The sequence below is a fragment of the Gorilla gorilla genome, chromosome 15 (genome assembly GCF_029281585.2).
Source record: "Gorilla gorilla gorilla isolate KB3781 chromosome 15, NHGRI_mGorGor1-v2.1_pri, whole genome shotgun sequence".
Lineage (NCBI taxonomy): Eukaryota > Metazoa > Chordata > Mammalia > Primates > Hominidae > Gorilla > Gorilla gorilla.
In genome coordinates this window covers 17323404-17343675 of record NC_073239.2, presented here as the reverse complement: position 1 = coordinate 17343675, position 20272 = coordinate 17323404, and the positions used below count along the sequence as shown (strand labels likewise).

The 20272-nt window shown below is 40.2% G+C and overlaps 1 protein-coding gene across 26 annotated transcripts in view; it reads left to right on the top strand.

Moving 5' to 3' along the window:
• Positions 1 to 20272, top strand: part of MIA2 (MIA SH3 domain ER export factor 2) — a 117485-nt gene that overhangs the window by 39967 nt on the left and 57246 nt on the right. For 9 of the 26 annotated variants that reach the window (XM_019010070.4, XM_055361976.2, XM_019010075.4 and 6 more), the window contains 6 exons: positions 3084 to 3215; positions 5403 to 5424; positions 5515 to 5603; positions 17136 to 17213; positions 19380 to 19490; positions 20110 to 20181. In XM_019010070.4, the coding sequence (XP_018865615.4) occupies positions 3084 to 3215; positions 5403 to 5424; positions 5515 to 5603; positions 17136 to 17213; positions 19380 to 19490; positions 20110 to 20181 (504 nt within the window). Of the gene's footprint in view, positions 1 to 3083; positions 3216 to 5402; positions 5425 to 5514; positions 5604 to 17135; positions 17229 to 18789; positions 18817 to 19379; positions 19491 to 20109; positions 20182 to 20272 lie in introns of those variants that run through there. The other 17 variants (XM_019010068.4, XM_055361971.2, XM_063697684.1 and 14 more) reach the window with 6 other exon arrangements.

Genomic DNA, 20272 nt, shown 5'->3' with positions numbered 1-20272 from the left:
AAGTATTTCTTCCTCCTCTATGTTTGGGAAGAGTTTGAGAGTGATTGGTGTTAATGTTTTATCTTGGAGAGGTGTACCTTCATGGAACTTTGTGTTATAGTCAAGTATTCACAGAGTCTGCATGTTGACATTCTTTTTGTTATTAGTATATATCATGTTTGAAGTTAGATGAAAAACAATTTTAGTTTATTCTTAGTATATTTTATCAACCTGATTGATTTTTTTTAAAGCTACTTGATCTTGAACTCCTTTAGTACTCATGTTTTGGAAATGGAATAGACTTTAAGTGTTCTGTGATTAATCACTACCGTGTTTTATAGAGGGTTACTCTTGGAGGGGTTACCCATCACCCTTTAAATTTCAGTTTATCAGATTACATGTAATTCTGTATTATATTTGTTGATATTTGAGAAATTTGGTTGTTCTGTGTTTTTGTGAGATAGGGTGTTATGTTGTAGATAAAATTTAAGGGTGAAAAATCTCCTTGAGAAAGCCAGAATAATTTAGACCAGAGCAATGAATTTGAGATGAATCCTTTAGAACTCAGTTTCTTTTTTTCTTTTTTTCTTTTTTTTTTTTTTTTGAGATGGAGTCTCACTCTGTCACTCAGGCTGGAGTGCAGTGGCGCTATCTTGGCTCACTGTAACCTCCTCCCGGGTTCAGGCAATTCTTGTATCTCAGTCTCCCAAGTAGCTGGGATTACAGGCTTACGCCACCATGCCCAGCTAATTTTTGTATTTTTGCTAGAGATGGGGTTTCACCACGTTGGCCAGACTGGTCTCAAACTCCTGACCTCAAGTGATCTGCCCACCTTGGCCTCCCAAAGTGCTGGGATTACAGGCCTGAGCCACCGTGCCTGGCCAAGACTCAGATTCTTTGCTTTTCTCCAGTCTGCCAGATCTAACCAGCTCAAGGCTTTATTTTATTTTATTTTTTTAAAGTTTTTTTTTTTTTTTGTAATCCCAGCACTTTGGGAGGCCAAGGCATGTGGATCACCTGAGCTCAGGAGTTTGAGACCAGTCTGGCCAACATGGTGAAACCCTGTCTCTACTAAAAATATAAAAACTAGCCGGGCATGGTGGTGGGCACCTGTAATCCCAGCTATTCGGGAGGCTGAGGCAGGAGAATTGCTTGAACCCAGGAGACGGAGGTTGCAGTGAGCCTACACTGTGCCGCTGTACTCCAGCCTCAGCAACAGAGAGAGACTCCGTCTCAAAAAAAAAAAAAAAATTTTTTTTTAAAAAAATTATTCCTTAATTTCCATGTTTCCTTAATCCTTTTGTGTGTGTGTGTGTGTGTGTGTGTGTGTGTGTGTGTGTGACAGAGTCCAGTTTTGTTTTGTCACCCAGGCTTGAGTGCAGTGGTGCGATCTGCAGCCTTTGCCTCCCAGGTTCAAGTGATTGTCCCACCTCAGCCTTTCTAATAGCTGGAACTACAGGTGCCTGCCGCCATGCCTGGCTAATTTTTGTATTTTTAGTAGAGACAGGGTTTTGCCACGTTGGCCAGACTGGTCTCAAACTCCTGGCCTCATGTGATCCGCCTATGTTGGCTTCCCAAAGTGCTGGCATGAGCCACTGCGCCCGGCCCTAGCTCAATGCTTTAAACTAGAATTTACCATGTCCTTTTAGAAGAGAAGAGCTGATAAAATGTGATTGAATCTAAGAAATATTATTGTACTAAAGGTAATTACGTGTTTGATCTGAGAGATGCTTTTGGAATTGCCTTTTAAAGTAGAGTGTCATAGGTCATATTGATTACACAATTTTTGAGGTAGTGTGCGTCTTATGTGTTGAATACATTAGCTAAAAGTAAGATGCTTGGAAAATGTGTAAACTATGAAGAAAACTTTTCTCCCTGGTATTGTGTATTGAATGCGTTTTTTCCCCCAATGGCAAAAATAAGTTTTTTTTTTTTTATCATTAATTGCTTGTAATGATATTAGATTTCTGCGAACTGGTACCTAGGGTAATGTAGGGAGAGGAAGAAGCAGAGATCAGGGTAAAGGGATATTTTTTAGAAGTATAATCAGGTTTGTTTGGTACAGGTTAATGAAGTATAGATAGTACCTTGGAAGGAGTACATATTTGGATTAGAGTTATAAAAGATTTTGGAGAGGAAAATAACTATTAAACACTGTTCTTATAGGCAGAAAGGGCCTAAAAGGAAGATTTGCTGTAGAGGTTTTGGGTTAAAGCCTGAAAAGAATCAAACCCCATCATACTTCAGATTGTTCTTAAAATGGCATTTTTCTTTTTTCCGCTTACCTTTCCCCTTTTCTTTTTGATCAAGTAATATCTTGGGCCTGGTAACAAAGAGCAGAATAACCCCATTAGGTAAGGATGAGTAATGAGCTGACCCAGAGAAAGGTGAAATATAGAAGCAAAAGCCTTAGGCTGTGTTGTGCCGAAGGTCTGCTGTGGGGAGAAGTAATGTGGAAAGGCCATGGTCAGAAGATCAGGGTCTTTGGAGGAGATAATAGAAATAATTACCCTTTTTTGAGCACCTGTCTGGCATGTTCAAACAGCATTATTCTCATTACACTTAAGAGAAGGGACCCACAGAGGTAGGGTGGGGAGATTCAAACTCCAAACCCAAAGCTCTATCAGTGGTGTTCAAAACTTGTTTTTATTTTTTGAGACAGGTCTTACTTTGTTGCCCAGGCTGGCTTTGAATCAAACTTTTTATTTTTAAAGCTGCAAATTGATTTTTTCTTCCTGTAGGGAAATTGTATATTGGGGATTATACTTTACAGATAAAACCTGAACTGGTTGAAATCAGGGTAAGAGTACCTGAACCCTAGGTCACTCAGTTTCTTTCTTTGGCCTTCTCTTATTCTCATCCTTGGAAGCTTTAAGTCACCTCTGTAGAACTCCAGTTTGAAGATAATTGCATTTCACCATACTGCTGTTCTTTACTTGACGATAGTGATTGAAAGTTGACAAAAAAATGTACTCTGATACTTTCTGTTTGGTGTTAGTCTGTCAGCCCATTTTGTGTTGACCACATAAACTTGTACCTATGTTTGTAATCAATATTTTTACCAAAAGTACCTTTTTAAGAACTTACTTTTCTTTATCTTGAAGGTTGTGGCAGCACTGCCTGAAGGTATGAGACCAGATTCTAATCTTTATGGTTTTCCATGGGAATTGGTGATATGTGCAGCTGTTGTTGGATTTTTTGCTGTTCTCTTTTTTTTGTGGAGAAGTTTTAGATCGGTAAGTAACCAGTGCTATACTAAGAGAATGTTCATTTTGTCACTGGGCTGAACAAATAATATGAGAAACATATTTTTTATTTTAAGTAAACAAGTTAGAAACTACATAGGGATTCAGAGGTTTTTGTTTTTTGTTTTTTGTTTTTTTTTAAAAGAGATGAGGGTCAGGAATGAGAGTCAGGCCCAGTGCTGTGGCTCCCACCTCTAATCCCAGCACTTTGGGAGGCCAAGGCAGAAAGATCACTTGAGCTTAGGGGTTTGTGACCAGCCTGGGCAACACGGTGAGACCCCATCACTACAAAAAATACAAAAATTAGCTGGACATGAGGACACCCGTCTGTGTTCCTGGCTACTCAGGAGGTTGAGGTGGGAGGATTGCCTGATCCTGGGAAGTTGATGCTGCAGTGAGCCATGGTTGTGACACTGTACTCCAGCCTGGGTGACAGAGAGAGACCCTGTCTCAAAAATAAAGAGATGAGGGTCTTGTGTTGCTCAGGCTGGTCTCAAACTCCTGGGCTCAAGTGATCCTCCTGCTTCGGCCTCCCAAAGTCTTGGGATTACAGGTTTGAGCCACCATGCTCAACTGGAATCTTTTAATGTAAGATCTTTTATATATATATATATATATTTAAAGAGATGGGGTCTCACTATGTTGCCTAGGCTGTAGTGCAGTTGCTATTCACAGATGCAATTATAGTGCGCTACAGCCTCAAACTCCTGGGCTTAAGCAGTCCTTTCTCAGCCTTCTGAGTAGTTGGGACTACACAGGTCCATGTCACTCTGCCCAGCTTCATCTTTTTTTTAATACTGGGGAATTTTATTTGAGACAGGATTTCACTCCTGTCGCCCGGGCTGGAGTGCAGTGGCATGATCTCGGCTCACTGCAATCTCTGCTTCCTGTGCTGAAGCAGTTCTCCTGCTTCAGCCTCCTGAGTAGCTGGGACTACAGGTGTGCACTACCATGCCTGGCTAATTTTTGTATTTTTTTGTAGAGACAGGTTTCACTGTGTTGCTCAGAACTCCTGGCCTCAAGTGATCTGCCTGCCTTGGTCTCCCAAAGTTCTGGGATTATAGGCATTAATCACCACGCCTGGCCTAATTTTGGGAAATTTTTAATGCATTTTTGGGACTGCTATTTTTCAGATGTTGCCCCTTTTACTTCTGACTTCCCTATCTCTTAACTTCTATTTTTCAATTTCTTTATGGTTTTCTATACCTTTTGAGAGTTCCTTAATCTGAGGGACTGAAATCTATTCTTCATCTACACTCATTGTAGAGTATCTTGTCTTTTAAAGGTTTTCCCTTTTATCTCTATCCATATTCTGTAGATGATTGAAGTCCTCAGTTCTTTTCTACTAGTTTGTGTTACCTCAGCCCTAAGGCTGATTCTTTTACAAATGAATTCCCGCCTGCTTCATTATTTGAGAGAGAGGTTAAGGAAGAAAAAGGTTTGGTTTACCGTTTCTTTAGTCAGTTCAGATCTATGGCCCTATGGTAACATTTCTCAGGCTGTTTTATTTTGGATATTAGCATCAAGGGATATGATAATGATATTATATGATATGATAATTTCAAGGGCTTCTTGAAATTTTTTTTTAGGGTCAAATTTGTTTGGGGAGCAATGGGTTAAATGAAATTAAACAAGTATCTTTAGAGTAAAGTTATTTCAGAGTCTTTAATATGCTAATTCACAATGTGAATCTTCAATAGGGAGTCTTTAATAAGTAGTATTTAGGCTGGGCTTGGTGGTTCACGCCTGTAATCCCAGCACTTTGGGGGACCCAGGCAGGTGGATCACCTGAGGTCAGGAGTTCCAGACCAGCCTGGCCAACATGGTGAAACCCGGTCTCTACTAAAAATATGAAAATTGGCTAGGCATGGTGGTGGGCACCTGTAATCCCAGCTACTCAGGAGGCTGAGGCAGAGGAATTGCTTGAACCCAGGAGGTGGAGGTTGCAGTGAGCTGAGATCGCGTCATTGCACTCCAGCCTGGGAGACAGAGCAAGACTCTGTCTCAAAAAAAAAAAAAAGCATTTATTTTCTCATTGGAAACAGAATACTTTTGGCTTGTATTTATACAAAGGCAATAAGAAACCTGTATTTCTAAGTTGGCAGTAGACGTTAAATAAATTGATTTACTTGAGAGCGTATTTGTTTTAATGTAATTTTTGTTAAAAATTTGTTTCAGGTTAGGAGTCGGCTTTATGTGGGTAAGTTCTTTTTTCTGCTTTGACTCTCATTGTTGTGATGTAAAAACTTATAATAATTTACTCATGGTAATATTGACTTGACTTTTTTAGGACGAGAGAAAAAGCTTGCTCTAATGCTTTCTGGACTAATTGAAGAAAAAAGTAAACTACTTGAAAAATTTAGCCTTGTTCAAAAAGAGGTAAGATATTTTTGAAAATAATATTCATGTTAGAGTCAGAGAACTTTATACTTCTCACTGTAGGTACTTCTGTGTAAATTTAAGATTATGAATGCTTTGTTTGCAGAGTATGAGAGTTCTCTTGCTCTTCATTTTCAACACTTAACCAGTCTTACTAATTTTAACCATTGTAGTAGGTGTACAATGGTGTCTCCTTGTGCTTTCCTTTTGAGTTTTCCTGACTGATGAGGTCGAGCACACAAACACATCCTCTGCATGTGCACATTTCTGGTATCTGTTCGTGTATCGAAATGTTCTCTTTTCGTAAAGACACCAGTCAGTTTGGATTAGGGCCCACCCTAACAACCTTATTTTATTTTGACCACCTCCAAAGGCCTTGTCTCCAAATACAGTCACATTCTGAGGTACTGGGGTTGGAGCTTCAACATGTGAATTTGTGGGGACACAATTCAGTCCATAATAGTCTTTGATCCATTTGAAATCAGATCTGTGATGGTGCAGTTGAGGGTGTGTGTGTGTGAAGATTCATTTTTTTTCCTGGGCGTGTCGAGTTAATGCCATTTTTTGGAAGGACCATCTTTTCTCTGTTGTTCTGTAGTGTCATCTTCTTAAGTCACTGAATATATGTGAGTCTGTTTCTGTTAAATCTTCTATTTTGTTGGGCTTTTTCTTGTTTGTTTTTTGCCAATAACATGCATTTTATAGCCTGTAGTTTTATAACAAGCCTTAGTATCTGGTATGGTTAATTTACAGTTCTTGGCTATTATGAATAAAGTTACTGTGAACATTCTTCTACAAGTTTTTTTTTTGTGGGCATGTATTTTCATTTCTCTTCATAAGTAGTATTGGAATTGGTAAGTCATTAGGGCATTAGGGCAGGTATGGTTTAACTGTATAAGATAGGAAACCGGCTGGGCACGGTGGCTCATGCTTGTAATCCCAGCACTTTGGGAGGCTGAGGCGGGCAGATCACGAGATCAGGAGATCGAGACTATCCTGGCTAACATGGTGAAACCCCGTCCCTACTAAAAATACAAAAAAATTAGCCAGGTGTGGTGGTGGGTACCTGTAGTCCCAGCTACTCGGGAGGCTGAGGCAGGAGAATGGCGTGAACCAGGAGATGGAGCTTGCAGTGAGCCGAGATTGCGCTACTGCACTCCAGCCTGGGCAACAGAGCGAGACTCCTTCTCAAAACAAACAAACAAACAAAAAAACCCTAGTGGCTATTTTTATCATTTTTTCTTGGTTTTGGCTTTCAGCAGTGTTACTATGATTTGTCTAGGTGTGGTTTTTTTCTATTTGTCCTTATTGGGGTTTATGATGCTTCTAGAATCTGTGGCTTAATGTCTTTTATTAGTTTAGTTTTTTTTTTTTTTTTCTTTTTGAGACAGCGTCTCTCTCTCTCTTGTCTAGGCTGCAGTACAGTGGTGTGATCTTGGCTCACTTCAACCTCCGCTTCCTGGACTCAGGTGATCCTCCCACCTCAGCCTCCTGAGTAGCTGGGATTACAGGCATGCGCCACCATGTCCAGCTAATTTTTTAAAATTTCTTGTAGAGATGGGGTTTTGCCATGTTGTCCAGGCTGGTCTCGAACTCCTGGGTTCAAGCAATCCTCCCGTCTTGGCTTCCCAAAATGCTGGGATTACAGCTGTGAGCCACCGTGCTCTACGTTTTTTTGTTAGTTTTGAAACACTCTTGATTGTTACTTTTCCACATATTGTTTTTGCCCTTTTTTGTTCTTTCTTTCTGGGACTATAAAAATGGGTATTTTAACTTCCTATTATATCTCATCTGTCTCTTATGTTCTTTTCCGGGCTTTCCATCTTTTTGTTTGCCCACACTTCAGTCTAGACATAATCTTCTTTAACTTCCATGTTGCCAATAGTTTTCACTTATGCCTAATCATCTTTTAAACCATCCATTGAGATCTTAATTTCATCTCTTGCCTTTTTCAGTTCTGCAGTTTTATTGTGGCTCTTTTTGTAGTTCTTTTTCTCTGGTACAGTTCTATTTTTTAATTCCATTTACACATTATGCTCTCTTATTTTTGTTTTCTTTTGTTTTGGTTTTTTTTTTTTTTTGGAGACGGAGTCTCCCTCTGTTGCCCAGGCTGGAGTAGAGTGCAGTAGCGCGACCTCGGCTCACTGCAACCTCCGCCTCCCAGGTTCAAGTGATTCTCCTGCCTCAGCCTCCCAAGTAGCTGGGACTACAGGCACACGCTGCCACGCCTGGCTAATTTTTTGTATTTTAGTAGGGATGGGTTTCACTGTGTTGCTCAGGCTGGTCTCAAACTCCTGAGCTCAGGCAATCCACCTGCCTTGGCCTCCCAAAGTGCTAGGATTACAGGTGTGAGCCACCATGCCTGGCCTATGCTCTCTTATTTTATTTATTTGTGTGTTATTTTTATTTTCTGATTTTCAGAATATATGCTGCCGACAAATATGCTTTCTTATTTTAATGACTACTGCATTATCCAGTAGTCTATTTCTGGTGCTCATTTTTTCTCTTGTTTCTCAGTCAAGTCTTGTCCTCTTGAATGCCAGGTTATTTTATATGAAATGTCAGTGATAATATAATAAAAATTGTAAAGATAATTTTGAAGCTGTGGGTGCTGTCGTCTCTCTTCAGTGAGGATTTACTGTTGCTTTTCATAGGCAGCTAGGCTAGGGACATTGGAAATTTCAGATAACTTTATTTATTTGACCTTCTTTTTTGTAAAATAAGTTTTATTGTGTATATTTAAGGTATAGAAATTTCAGATAACTTTGATTTTGTTTTTTGTAAAATAAGTTTTATTGTATATATTTAAGGTATAAACATGATGAGATACGTGTATAGTAAATGGTTACTATAGTGAAACAAATTAACGTATTCTTTATCTCTCATAGTTACCCATTCCCTGCCCACCCCTCCAGGGCAGCTATAATGTACTCATATAACAAAAATCATGAATGCAATACACTATTATTAACTATGGATCTCATGTTGTACATGGGATCTTTTAACTTGTTCATCCCATATATTTTCTTTTCTTTTATTGAGACAGGGTCTCATTCTGTCACCCAGGCTGGGGTGCAGTGGCATGATCTTGGCTCATTGCAGCCTCTATCTCCTGGGCTCAAGTAATCCTCCCACCTCAGACTCCTGAGTAACTGCGGCTACAGGCACATGATACATGCTTGCCTGATTTTTAAATTTTTTGTAGAGATGGGGTCTCCCTATGTTGCCCAGGATGGTCTCAAACTCCCTGGCTCAGGTGATCCCCTTGCCTCAGCCTCCCAAAGTGTTGGGATTATAGGCGTGAGCCACCATGCCTGGCCATATTTTCTGACCTACATGTTTCTTCCCTCCTACCCAACACTGCTAACCACTGTTTTGTTCTCTATCTCTGTATATTTGACCTTTACAAAAATTCCGCATATAAGCGAGATCATGCAATATTTTTCTTTCTATATCTGGCTTATTTTACTTAGCAAAATGTCTTGTAGGTCCATCCATGTTGTAGCAAATGGCAGGATCTCCACCTTTTTAGGGCTGAGTAATATTCCATTGTAAATATATACCACAGTTTCTTTATTCATTTGTTCATTGATAGATACCTAGGTTGTCTCCATATTGGCTACTGTGAATAATGCTGCAGTGAACATGGGCATGCAGCTGTGTGTAGAAGGTGCCAATTTCATTTTTTTCGGATAAATATCTGGAAGAAGGTTTGCTGGATATAGTAGCTCTATTTTAAATTTCTTTAGGAGTCTCCATACTACTTTCTGTAGTGACTGTACCCATCTACATCCCTGCCAGTAGTGTACAGTAAGCCCTTAATGTCCTTGATAGATGGTTGAAAATTGACTTTAAGTGAAACAGTGTATACTGAATTCAGTTTTTTTTTCTCATCAATGTTATAATGAAACAATGTTGAAGAAAACAATGTTATTCAAAGGACAAAGGACCTGCTCTATGCCTTTCTCTTTTCTTGTCTAGAAAAAGGGTTCCCTTTTTTTTTTTTTTTTGTAACTTTTAAGTTCAGGGGTACAAGTGCAGATTTGTTACATAGGTAAACTTGCGTCCTGGGGGTTTGTTGTAGAGGGTTCCCTTTTCTCCACACCTTCACTTGTCATCTCTCTTGTCTTTTTGATAATAGCTATTCTAACAGATACAAGGTAGTATCTCATTGTGTTTTTGATTTGCATATCCTTGATGATTGGTGATATTGAACACCATTTCATATACCTGTTGGCCATTTTTATGTCATCTTCAGAGAAATATCTATTTAAGTCCTTTGCCTGTTTTTAAATCAGATTGTATGTTTGCTTGCTGTTGAGTTGTATGAGGTCTTTTAAAATATTGAATATTAACCCCTTATCTGATATATTTTTTCTCAATCTGTAGGTTGCCTTTTTATTGTGTTTACTTGTGTATATTTTTATTTTTTTTTTACCTTGCAGCTTCACCTCAAGGGAACTTTCATTTTATTGTTTCTTTTGCTGTGCAAAAGCTTTTTAGTTTGATGTAGTCCTGTTCACTTATTTTTTGCTTTTGTAGCCTAAGTTGTTGATGTGATAGTCAATAAATTATTGCCAAGGCCAGTGTCAGGGAGCTTTTTCCCTGTGTTTTCTTCTAGGAGTTTTGTAGTTTCAGGTTTTATGTTTAGGTCTTTTATCCACTTTGAGTTGATTTCTATGTGTTGTATAAAGTTAAGAGTTCAGTTTCATTCTTTTGCATGTGAAATCCAGTTTTCTCAGTACCATTTACTGATGAGACTATTCTTTCTGCATTGTGTGTTCTTGGTGCCCTATTGAAAATTTGACCATATTTATTTGGATTTATTTCTGGGCTCTCTATTCTGTTCCACTGGTCTGTGTATTTGTTTTTATACTAGTACCACGTTGTTTTCGTGACTACAGCTTTGGAATATAATTTAAAATGAGTTAGTCTGATGCTGCCAACTCTATTTTTCTCAGAATTGCTTTGACTATTTGGGATCTTTTGCTATTCCATATTAAATTTAGATTAAAAAAATTTCTGTGAAGAATGCCATTGAGATTTTGGCTGCCTTTCCATTTCTTTGTGTGCTCCTCAATTTCTTTCATCAATGTTTTATACTTTTCAGTGTACAGATCTTTCACCACCTTGGTTGAATTTGTTCCTAGGTATTTTATTTTTTTGATGCTATGTAAATAGGATTGTTTTATTTATTTTATTTTATTTTATTTTTTTTTATTGATCATTCTTGGGTGTTTCTCGCAGAGGGGGATTTGGCAGGGTCATAGGACAATAGTGGAGGGAAGGTCAGCAGATAAACAAGTGAACAAAGATCTCTGGTTTTCCTAGGCAGAGGACCCTGCGGCCTTCTGCAGTGTTTGTGTCCCTGGGTACTTGAGATTAGGGAGTGGTGATGACTCTTAAGGAGCATGCTGCCTTCAAGCATCTGTTTAGCAAAGCACATCTTGCATCGCCCTTAATCTATTTAACCCTGAGTGGACACAGCACATGTTTCAGAGAGCACAGGGTTGGGGGTAAGGTCATAGATCAACAGCATCCCAAGGCAGAAGAATTTTTCTTAGTACAGAACAAAATGAAGTCTCCCATGTCTACTTCTCTCTACACAGACACAGCAACAATCTGATTTCTCTATCTTTTCCCCACCTTTCCCCCTTTTCTATTCCACAAAACTGCCATCGTCATCATGGCCCGTTCTCAATGAGCTGTTAGGTACACCTCCCAGACGGGGTGGTGGCCGGGCAGAGGGGCTCCTCACTTCCCAGAAGGGGCGGCCGGGCAGAGGCGCCCCCCACCTCCCGGACGGGGCGGCGGCCGGGTGGGGGCTGCCCCCCACCTCCCTCCTGGTCTGGGTGGCTGGCCGGGCGAGGGCTGACCCCCCACCTCCCTCCCAGATGGGGCGGCTGGCCAGGCACTGGGCTGACCCCCCACCTCCCTCCCAGACGGGGCGGCTGGCCGGGCGGGGGCTGACCCCCCACCTCCCTCCCGGACGGGGCGGCTGGCCGGGCGGGGGCTGACCCCCCACCTCCCTCCCAGACGGGGCGGCTGGCCGGGCTGGGGCTGACCCCCCACCTCCCTCCCAGACGGGGTGGCTGGCCGGGCTGGGGCTGACCCCGCACCTCCCTCCCGGTCGGGGTGGCTGCCGGGTGGAGACGCTCCTCACTTCCCAGACGGGGCAGCTGCCGGGCGGAGGGGCTTCTCACTTCTCAGACAGGGCGGCTGCCAGGCGCAGGGGCTCCTCACTTCTCAGACGGGGCGGCTGCCGGGCGGAGGGGCTCCTCACTTCTCAGATGGGGCGGCTGCCGGGCGGAGGGGCTCCTCACTTCTCAGATGGGGCGGCTGGGCAGAGACGCTCCTCACCTCCCAGACGGGGTCGCGGCCGGGCAGAGGCGCTCCCCACATCTCAGACGATGGGCGGCCGGGCAGAGACGCTCCTCACTTCCTAGATGGGATGGCGGCCGGGAAGAGGTGCTCCTCACTTCCCAGACTGGGCAGCCGGGCAGAGGGGCTCCTCACATCCCAGACGATGGGTGGCCAGGCAGAGACGCTCCTCACTTCCCAGACAGGGTGGCAGCTGGGCAGAGGCTGCAATCTCAGCACTTTGGGAGGCCAAGGCAGGCGGCTGGGAGGTGGAGGTTGTAGCTAGCTGAGATCACACCACTGCACTCCAGCCTGGGCAACATTGAGCACTGAGTGAACGAGACTCCATCTGCAATCCCGGCACCTCGGGAGGCCGAGGCTGGCAGATCACTCGTGGTTAGGAGCTGGAGACCAGCCCGGCCAACACAGCGAAACCCCGTCTCCACCAAAAAAATACAAAAACCAGTCAGGCGTGGTGGCGCGCGCCTGCAATCACAGGCACTCGGCAGGCTGAGGTGGGAGAATCAGGCAGGGAGGTTGCGGTGAGCCGAGATGGCAGCAGTACAGTCCAGCTTCGGCTCGGCATCAGAGGGAGACCATGGAAAGAGGGGAGAGGGGAGAGGGAGAGGGAGATTGTTTTCTAGATTTCGTTTTTGGCTAGGTCGTTATTTGTGTATAGAAATGACATAGTTTTGTTTTGATATTATATCCTGCATCTTTACTGAATTCAGTTATTAGATCTGTATTTTTGATGACATCTTTTGGGTTTTCTACATATAGGATCATGTCATCTGCAAACAGATAATTTTACTTCTCTGATTTGGATATCTTTTCTTTCCTTATCCTTCTCTTCCTTCCTTCTTACTTTTTTTTTTTTTTTTTTTTTTTGAGACAGGCTCTCACTCTGTTGCCCAGGCTGGATTGCAGCAGTGCAATCTCAGCTCACTGCAACCTCTGCCTCCCGGGTTCAAGTGATTCTCCCACCTCAGCCTCCCAAATTGCTGGGATTACAGATGTGCACTACCGTGCCTGGCTATTTGTGTGTGTGTGTGTGTATGTATTTTTTGGTAGAGACAGGGTCTCACCATGTTGGACAGGCTGGTGTCGAACTTCTGACCTCAAGTGATCTGCCCACCTTGGCCTCCCAAAGTGCTGGCATTACAGGCGTGAGCCACCATGCCAGGCCTTTTATTTCTTTTTCTTGTCTAATTGCTTTGATAGTACTTCCAGTACTATTTTGTTTTTGTTTTTTGAGACAAGGTCTCACTCTGTTGCCCAGGCTGGAGTGCAGTGGCATGGTCATGGCTCACTGCAGCCTCAGCCTCCCGGGTTCAGGTGTTTCTCCCACCTTAGCCTCCCAAGTAGCTGGGACTACAGGCGTGCACCACCACGCCCAGTTAATTTTTTGTATTTTTTTTTGTAGAGATGGTGTTTGGCCAAGTTGCCCAAGCTGGTCTCGAACTTGGGCTCAAGTGATCCGCTTATCTCAGCCTCCCAAAGTACTGGGATTACAGGTGTGAGCCACCGCACCCAGCCCTTCCAGTACTGTTTTGTATAGAAGTGGTGGTTGTGGGCATCCTTGCTTTGTACCAGATCTTAATGGAAAAGGTTTCAGTTTCTCCCCACTGATGATGATATTTGCTGTAAGTTTTTCATAAATGGCTTTTGTTAGGTTGAGGAACTTTCTTTTTATTTTTTTCATTATTTTTAAAATTTTATTATTTATTATTTATTTTTTTGAGATGAAGTCTTGCTCTTTCACTAGGCTGGAATGCAGTGGCATGATCTCGGCTCACTGCAACTCTGTCTCCTGGGTTCAAGCAGTTCTCCTGCGTCAGCCTCCTGAGTAGCTGGGACTACAGTCATGCGCCACCATGGCTGGCTAATTTTTTGTATTTTGGTAGAGACGGAGTTTCACCATGTTGGCCAGGATGGTCTTGATCTCCTGACCTCATGATCTGCCCGCCTCGGCCTCCCAAAGTGCTGGGATTACAGGCATGAGCCACTATTATTTAGTTTTTTGAGACAGGGTCTCGCTTTGTTGCCCAGGATGGAGTGCAGTGGCATGCTCATGGCTCACTGCAGCCTCAACCTCCTGGGGTCATGTGATTCTCCCACCTTAGCCTCCCTAGAGTAGCTGGGACTACAGGTGTGTGTGCCACCAAGCCTGGCTAATTTGTCTATCTTTGGTAGAGATGTGGTTTTGCCATGTTGCCCAGGCTGGTCTCGAACTCCTCGGACTTCCCAAAGTGTTGGGATTACAGGCGTGAGCCACCACACCTGGCCAGAACTTTACTTCTGTACTTAAACTGTTAAGGGTTTTTATCAAGAGATGATGTTGGGCTGGACGTGAGGGTGTGTGCCTATAGTCCCACCTACTTGGGAGCCTGAGGTGGGAGGATAGCTTGAGCCGAGGAATTCAAGTCCAACCTGGGCAACATAGGAGAACCTATCTCTCAAAAGAAAAAAAAAATGGATGTTCAACTTTGTTGAATGTTTTTTCTGTGTCAATTGGTATGATCATGTGGTTTTTGTCTTTCAGTCTGTGAATGTGATATATCACATTAATTGATTTGAGCGTGTATATATATATATATATATATATATATTTTTTTTTTTTTTTTTTTTTTTTTTGAGACGGAGTCTGGCTCTGTCACCCGGGCTGGAGTGGAATGGTGTGATCTCAGCACACTGCAACCTCCGCCTCCTGGGTTCAAGCGATTCTCCTGCCTCAGCCACCTGAGTATCTAGGACTACAGGTGCCTGGCTAATTTTTGTATTTTTAGCAGAGTCAGGGTTTCACCATGTTGGCTAGGATGGTCTGGAACTCCTGACCCTGTGATCTGTCCGCCTCGGCCTCCCAAAGTGCTGGGATTACAGGCGTGAGCCACTGTGCCGGCCAATTTGCATATATTAAACCGGCTTTGCATGCCAGGGATAAATACCACTTGATCACAATGCATAATCTTTTTGATGTATTGTTAATTTCAATTTGCTGATATTTAGGATTTTTGCATCAGTGTTCATCAGAGATATTGACCTGTAGGTTTGTTTGTTTGTTTATTTATTTATTTTTTGTGGTTTCTTGGTCTGGCTTAGGTATCAAGGTGATGCTGGACTCATAAAATGTGTTAGGAAATATTCCCTCCTGTCGTTTTTCTTGGAAGAGTTTAAGAAGTATTGGTAATAATTCTACTTTGAAAATTTGGTAAAATTCAGCCGTGAAGCCATCTCTTCCTGGGCTTTTCTTTGTTGGGAGGTCAGATTAGTTTAATAACAGATTGAGATATTTGGAAGCTGGGCCTCAGTTCAGAGGATTAGTCTGTTTTTAGTTTCGAGTTTGTTGTAAGGTAGGCAGGTTTTCATTCTTTTTTTTTTTTTTTTTTTGAGACAGTCTTGCTATGTCACTCAGGCTGGAGTGCATGATCTCGACTCACTGCAACTTCCGCCTCATGGGCTCAAGTGATTCTTGTGCCTCAGCCTCTCGAATAGCTGGGATTACAAGTACACGTCACCACGCTCGGCTAATTTTTGTATTTTTAGTAGAGACAGAGTTTCACCATGTTGGCTAGGCTGTTCTTGAACTCCTGACCTCATGATCCCTGTGATCTGGCCTCCTAAAGTGCTAGGATTACAGGTGTGAGCCACTGCGCCCATCCAAGGTACCAGTTTTGGTTGGTAAGGACATTAATTTCGTTTTGCTGCTGTAACAAATTAGTGCAACGTAGTGGTGTAAAACAACACACATTTATTGTCTTAAAATTTTGAAGGTCAGAAGTCTAGAACTAATCTTTTTAAAAATATTTTGTTGTAGAGATGGGATCTCACTATGTTGCCCAGGCTGGCCTTGAACTCTTGGCCTCAACTGATCCTCCCACGTTGGCCTCCCAAAATGCTGGGATTACAGACATGAGCTACCATGCCCAGCCTTAAAACCAATCTTGGGGGCAAAAGTTAAGATAGCAGCAAGTCTGTTTCCTTATACATGTTCTAGGAGAGAATCTGTGTCTTGTGTCTTATATGGAGTCTACCAACATTTCTTGGCTCATAACTACATCACCCCAATTTCTGCTTCTATCTTATATCATTCTTTTCTAAGTTTGGTCGTCTTGCCTCCTTCTTTTAAGGACCCTTGGCATTTATATTGGGCCCACCAAAATAATTCTGGATGCTTTTTCCGTCTTAAGATCCTTTATCACACCTGGACATTCTGGGGAGCAGAACATAGACATCTTTGGACAGGTCATTGTTTAGCCAAGCACAGGGTTCATCTGACTTGGCAGGTCCTGAACTCCCAAGTTTTTTTTCTCAGCTTCTGATTCTCCTGAAATCTCTGCTTAGTTTCTTAGCCCATCAGCCTCTTCTTCTAGGGGGAATAGAAATGTCAAATACTAGACTTGCCTTTCTGGGGATTCCCACTTCTCTCACAGATTCTCACTGTTTTGATAGCTCTCTGAGGCTTTCAGACAGATAATTTTTTTTTTTTTTGGTATTTTTCGTCAAGCTTTTCTTGTTCTTGCCAGAAAGGTGGATCCAGAACAACCTAGTCTTCAATTTAATCACTTTTTTTGAATAATTGAAGTGCATTTTGCCAAATCTTATAGCATTATATGTTTTATTGTTCTTTTCATTTTTTGATGGTTGTTCCCTACCTTTTAAAGATTTTTATATTCCCCACTTGCTTTATTTGTTGTATGGTATGGATTAAAAGTGAAAAGTTTTGATGGTCAGTTGCTATAAATTTCTCTTTAATGAATAGGCTTAAAGAAGAGGTTTACTTGTTTGGGGCATAATTAGACAGCTTACATAAAAATACGCTCTTTGAGTAAATCTTTGGATAATCTTTAGTACAATCTTACCATTAGAATTTTTACTTCATTTTTAGTAAAAGATGCTAATATGAGTTATAGTCCTATGTTCTCTGAGAAGCAGACTTTACTCTTAGAGGTGAAGTTCTGGCATTTGTTGCCAGAGCTAGTGGTTTGTGATGTGTTAGCTGCTCTGGCATTGTTTGTTATAGTGGTCAGATTTAAAAAACTTAAAGCTAAGTAAATCCAAGTAAATTTAATGTATTATGTGGAAATGGATTCTGTCTGCTTCTTAGGCATCTATCCAGATAAGATTTAGAATACAATTGGTAGAGTTTTTACTTGTGATGTTGCTTTGTTTCAGTATGAAGGCTATGAAGTAGAGTCATCTTTAAAGGATGCCAGCTTTGAGAAGGAGGCAACAGAAGCACAAAGTTTGGAGGTAGAAAATCAAATGGTATAATTTTAAAAGCTGGGGAAAAAAATACTAAGTAACAAAAACTTTAAAAATGTATTCTTCTGAAAACTGTTTGAAAAAATGTGAAAGAGCATTTCTGGATGTTAAAACTTAAAGAAGAAAATTAATATAGGAAATGGGACAATAGTAGGTAGCATAAAATATTATAAAAATTTGAGCTTTTATTGCTAACTTGTTTTGAGTCAGGCATGTTTATGTTCAAGGAATCAGGAGCTGTATAGAAACTTCGTTCTATCATTCCTGGGAAATGTATTAAGGTGATCGTTCCTTTTTTGACTCAGTTTGCTCTAGAAAGGAGAAATAAGATTCATTTTTACAAACTTAGGAATAGTTGGCAACAATAACTTACGTAAATTATGACAGTATTTGCTTTATTTTCATCCTGAGGATATTAAGAGCTAACTAGAATTAGGCCAGAGGTTTACGTTATAAGTAATGGTGTATGTTGGTAAATGTTTAACAACTTTTTTTTTAAAAAGCAGCCTTATTTGTAGCATTTGCTGAGTTCTGTAGTATGAATACTTCCACCATGGCCAGTTTCAAGCTACCAACATGATGTCACTGAATGAGGAGTCTGGGAAGATAATGCTTAAAGTAGGCTTTCCTGAGCCAAGTGTGATTTGGTTAATTTTAAGGAAGGAAAGTATGGTAATTTGTAATTTAGCTAAACTAAGACAGATTAGGGTAAGTGATGGGAATGCCTTACTACTGTTTAGATGTGGACGTGTTGTAAAAAGCACAGTAGTGACAAAGGATAGCAGAGGACACCTGCGTCTGCAGATACTAAAACAGAAAACAGTAGACCTTGTACCTTTGATAAGCGTCTAGTACAGTGTGGCAGTTCTCAATCACTGCTCTCCGTAATCATCAGAAACTCTATGTGTTATGATTCAGAATTTTCTAGTAGAGTCCAAAGGAAGCTATAAATTGGATTCCAAATAAGTTTCTTAATGTTTTCTTCATTTGTTGCCTATTACTATCTTCAAGAACTTGTTGAAATTATATTTTATTTGCTAACCCTCTGTCTTAACTACCCTCCCAGTAGTAATTTATGTTTGATAAAAGAATTTTAGGAGGCATTTGGCATGCTATCAGAAGAGCAAAAAGTAGGTAGCAAAGACATTTACTCAAGCTTGGTAATACTGAGGATAAAATATTACACATCAATTTATTTTCAAGGTAATGAATTATTATAGGAGTAAAATTAGCTGAGTTTTTAGCTGCATTCAACATTTTGGAAATTTTTCTTCAATTTCAATAATTTTTTAGCATAGTATTTTCAGTAATAGTAATCATAATTGAATTCAAACTATAATGTGATGCAATTTAAAAAAATATGATAGCTGAATCTGTAGATAAAATCAAACCAATAGAGTAATTTTGATTCAGGTCAGGGAATTCCTAGAATGAAATATTCAAATTTGGGGTAATATGTATAAACAAGTTTTTAAATCACTGTAATGTAGTATGTATTTTTTTTGCTTTTATTTTGGCCTGTATTAAAATCTTTGAATTTTTTGGTTTATTTTTCTTTAACAAGTTTGTTGAAGGATCACAAATATCAGAGGTACGTTTATTATAGTATTTAAAATCCAGTTGGAATAATCCAATAACTAATCATTTTAAATTAAAAAGGTCATAGAAAATAGGTCTTAATTCAATATGGAATATTATCATGAAGCAGCCTTGATTTTTTTTAGTTGATTTTTTATGTCATGCCTTTAATTGTATTAAATTAGCTTTATTTCTCATTTTTTTCTTTATAGTGCTTTTAAGCAGAGGTTGGCAAACTGTGCCTAATGGGCTCTCCACTTTTTTTTGTAAAAAATTGTTTTGGAACACAGCCATGCTCATTTATGTAGGTATTGCTTTTGTTTCTCACTGCAGTGGCATAGTTGAGTAATTGCAACAAAGACTGCATGGCCTACGAGCCTAAAATATTTATTCCCTGGCTCTTTACAGAACTTTGCTGACCACTGCTACAATTGCTGTTATTTTGATATTATAAAAATGAGCAAATGTATAAATGAAAGTTATTTAACTTACAGTACATATTTTTTATTATGCTCGTCTGATTTCCCTAATGAAAAATTCTTATATCTGTTTAATAAAGTTGGCTTTCTCTCTTAGGCAACCTGTGAAAAGCTGAACAGGTCCAATTCTGAACTTGAGGATGAAATACTCTGTCTAGAAAAAGAGTTAAAAGAAGAGAAATCCAAACATTCTGAACAAGATGAATTGGTAAGGCTTTTTTATTTGAGGAGAATATAAGAAAAAGAAAGTTACTGAGCTTTAAAAAATTAATATGATACTGGTTAAAGTATTACATTATTGTAAAAAATATAAAGAATACAGAAGGTTGTAGAGAGCAAAATTTTCTAGATCCATTCTTTTCACTTCCCCCAGATGTTACTGTGTTAAATTTCTTGCATATTTTTATAGAAATTTTCTGTATGCACTATGGAAGTAGCTCATGTAAATAAAAACTGAATAGTCATGTCCATAGCGTATATTTGTAATTACTTAACATGTATATTAACATTAAAACTTTTTCTTTTGAAAAAACCTGTCTTAATGAAAATCTTGATGTATGTGAGATTATTTAGTAAAACATGTTAGTGGACTTATCTTGAGCCTATATAACTTAAATGTTATGAAATATTAAAGTTATGAGATACTGTTGTTATGTAATGTTCATATAAAATCCCTTTTAGCATATGGCTAAATAAACTGAGAAGGTTTCTTAATTTGAGCTGTCACTTATGGAGCTAAAGTGTTAGGTTAACAGTATATCTAATAAACATGGCATTTTGGAAACTAGAGTTTAGTAAATATTAATTGCCTGATACTGTGTTTCTAGATGGTGGATATTTCAAAAAGGATACAGTCTCTAGAAGATGAGTCAAAATCCCTCAAATCACAAGTAGCTGAAGTAAGTTGAATTAGTCTAGTAGGTCTGTTGCTTTTGGAAATAATTTTAGTTTAATTTTTTAAAATTAAGAAATAAGATACAATAGTAGGAT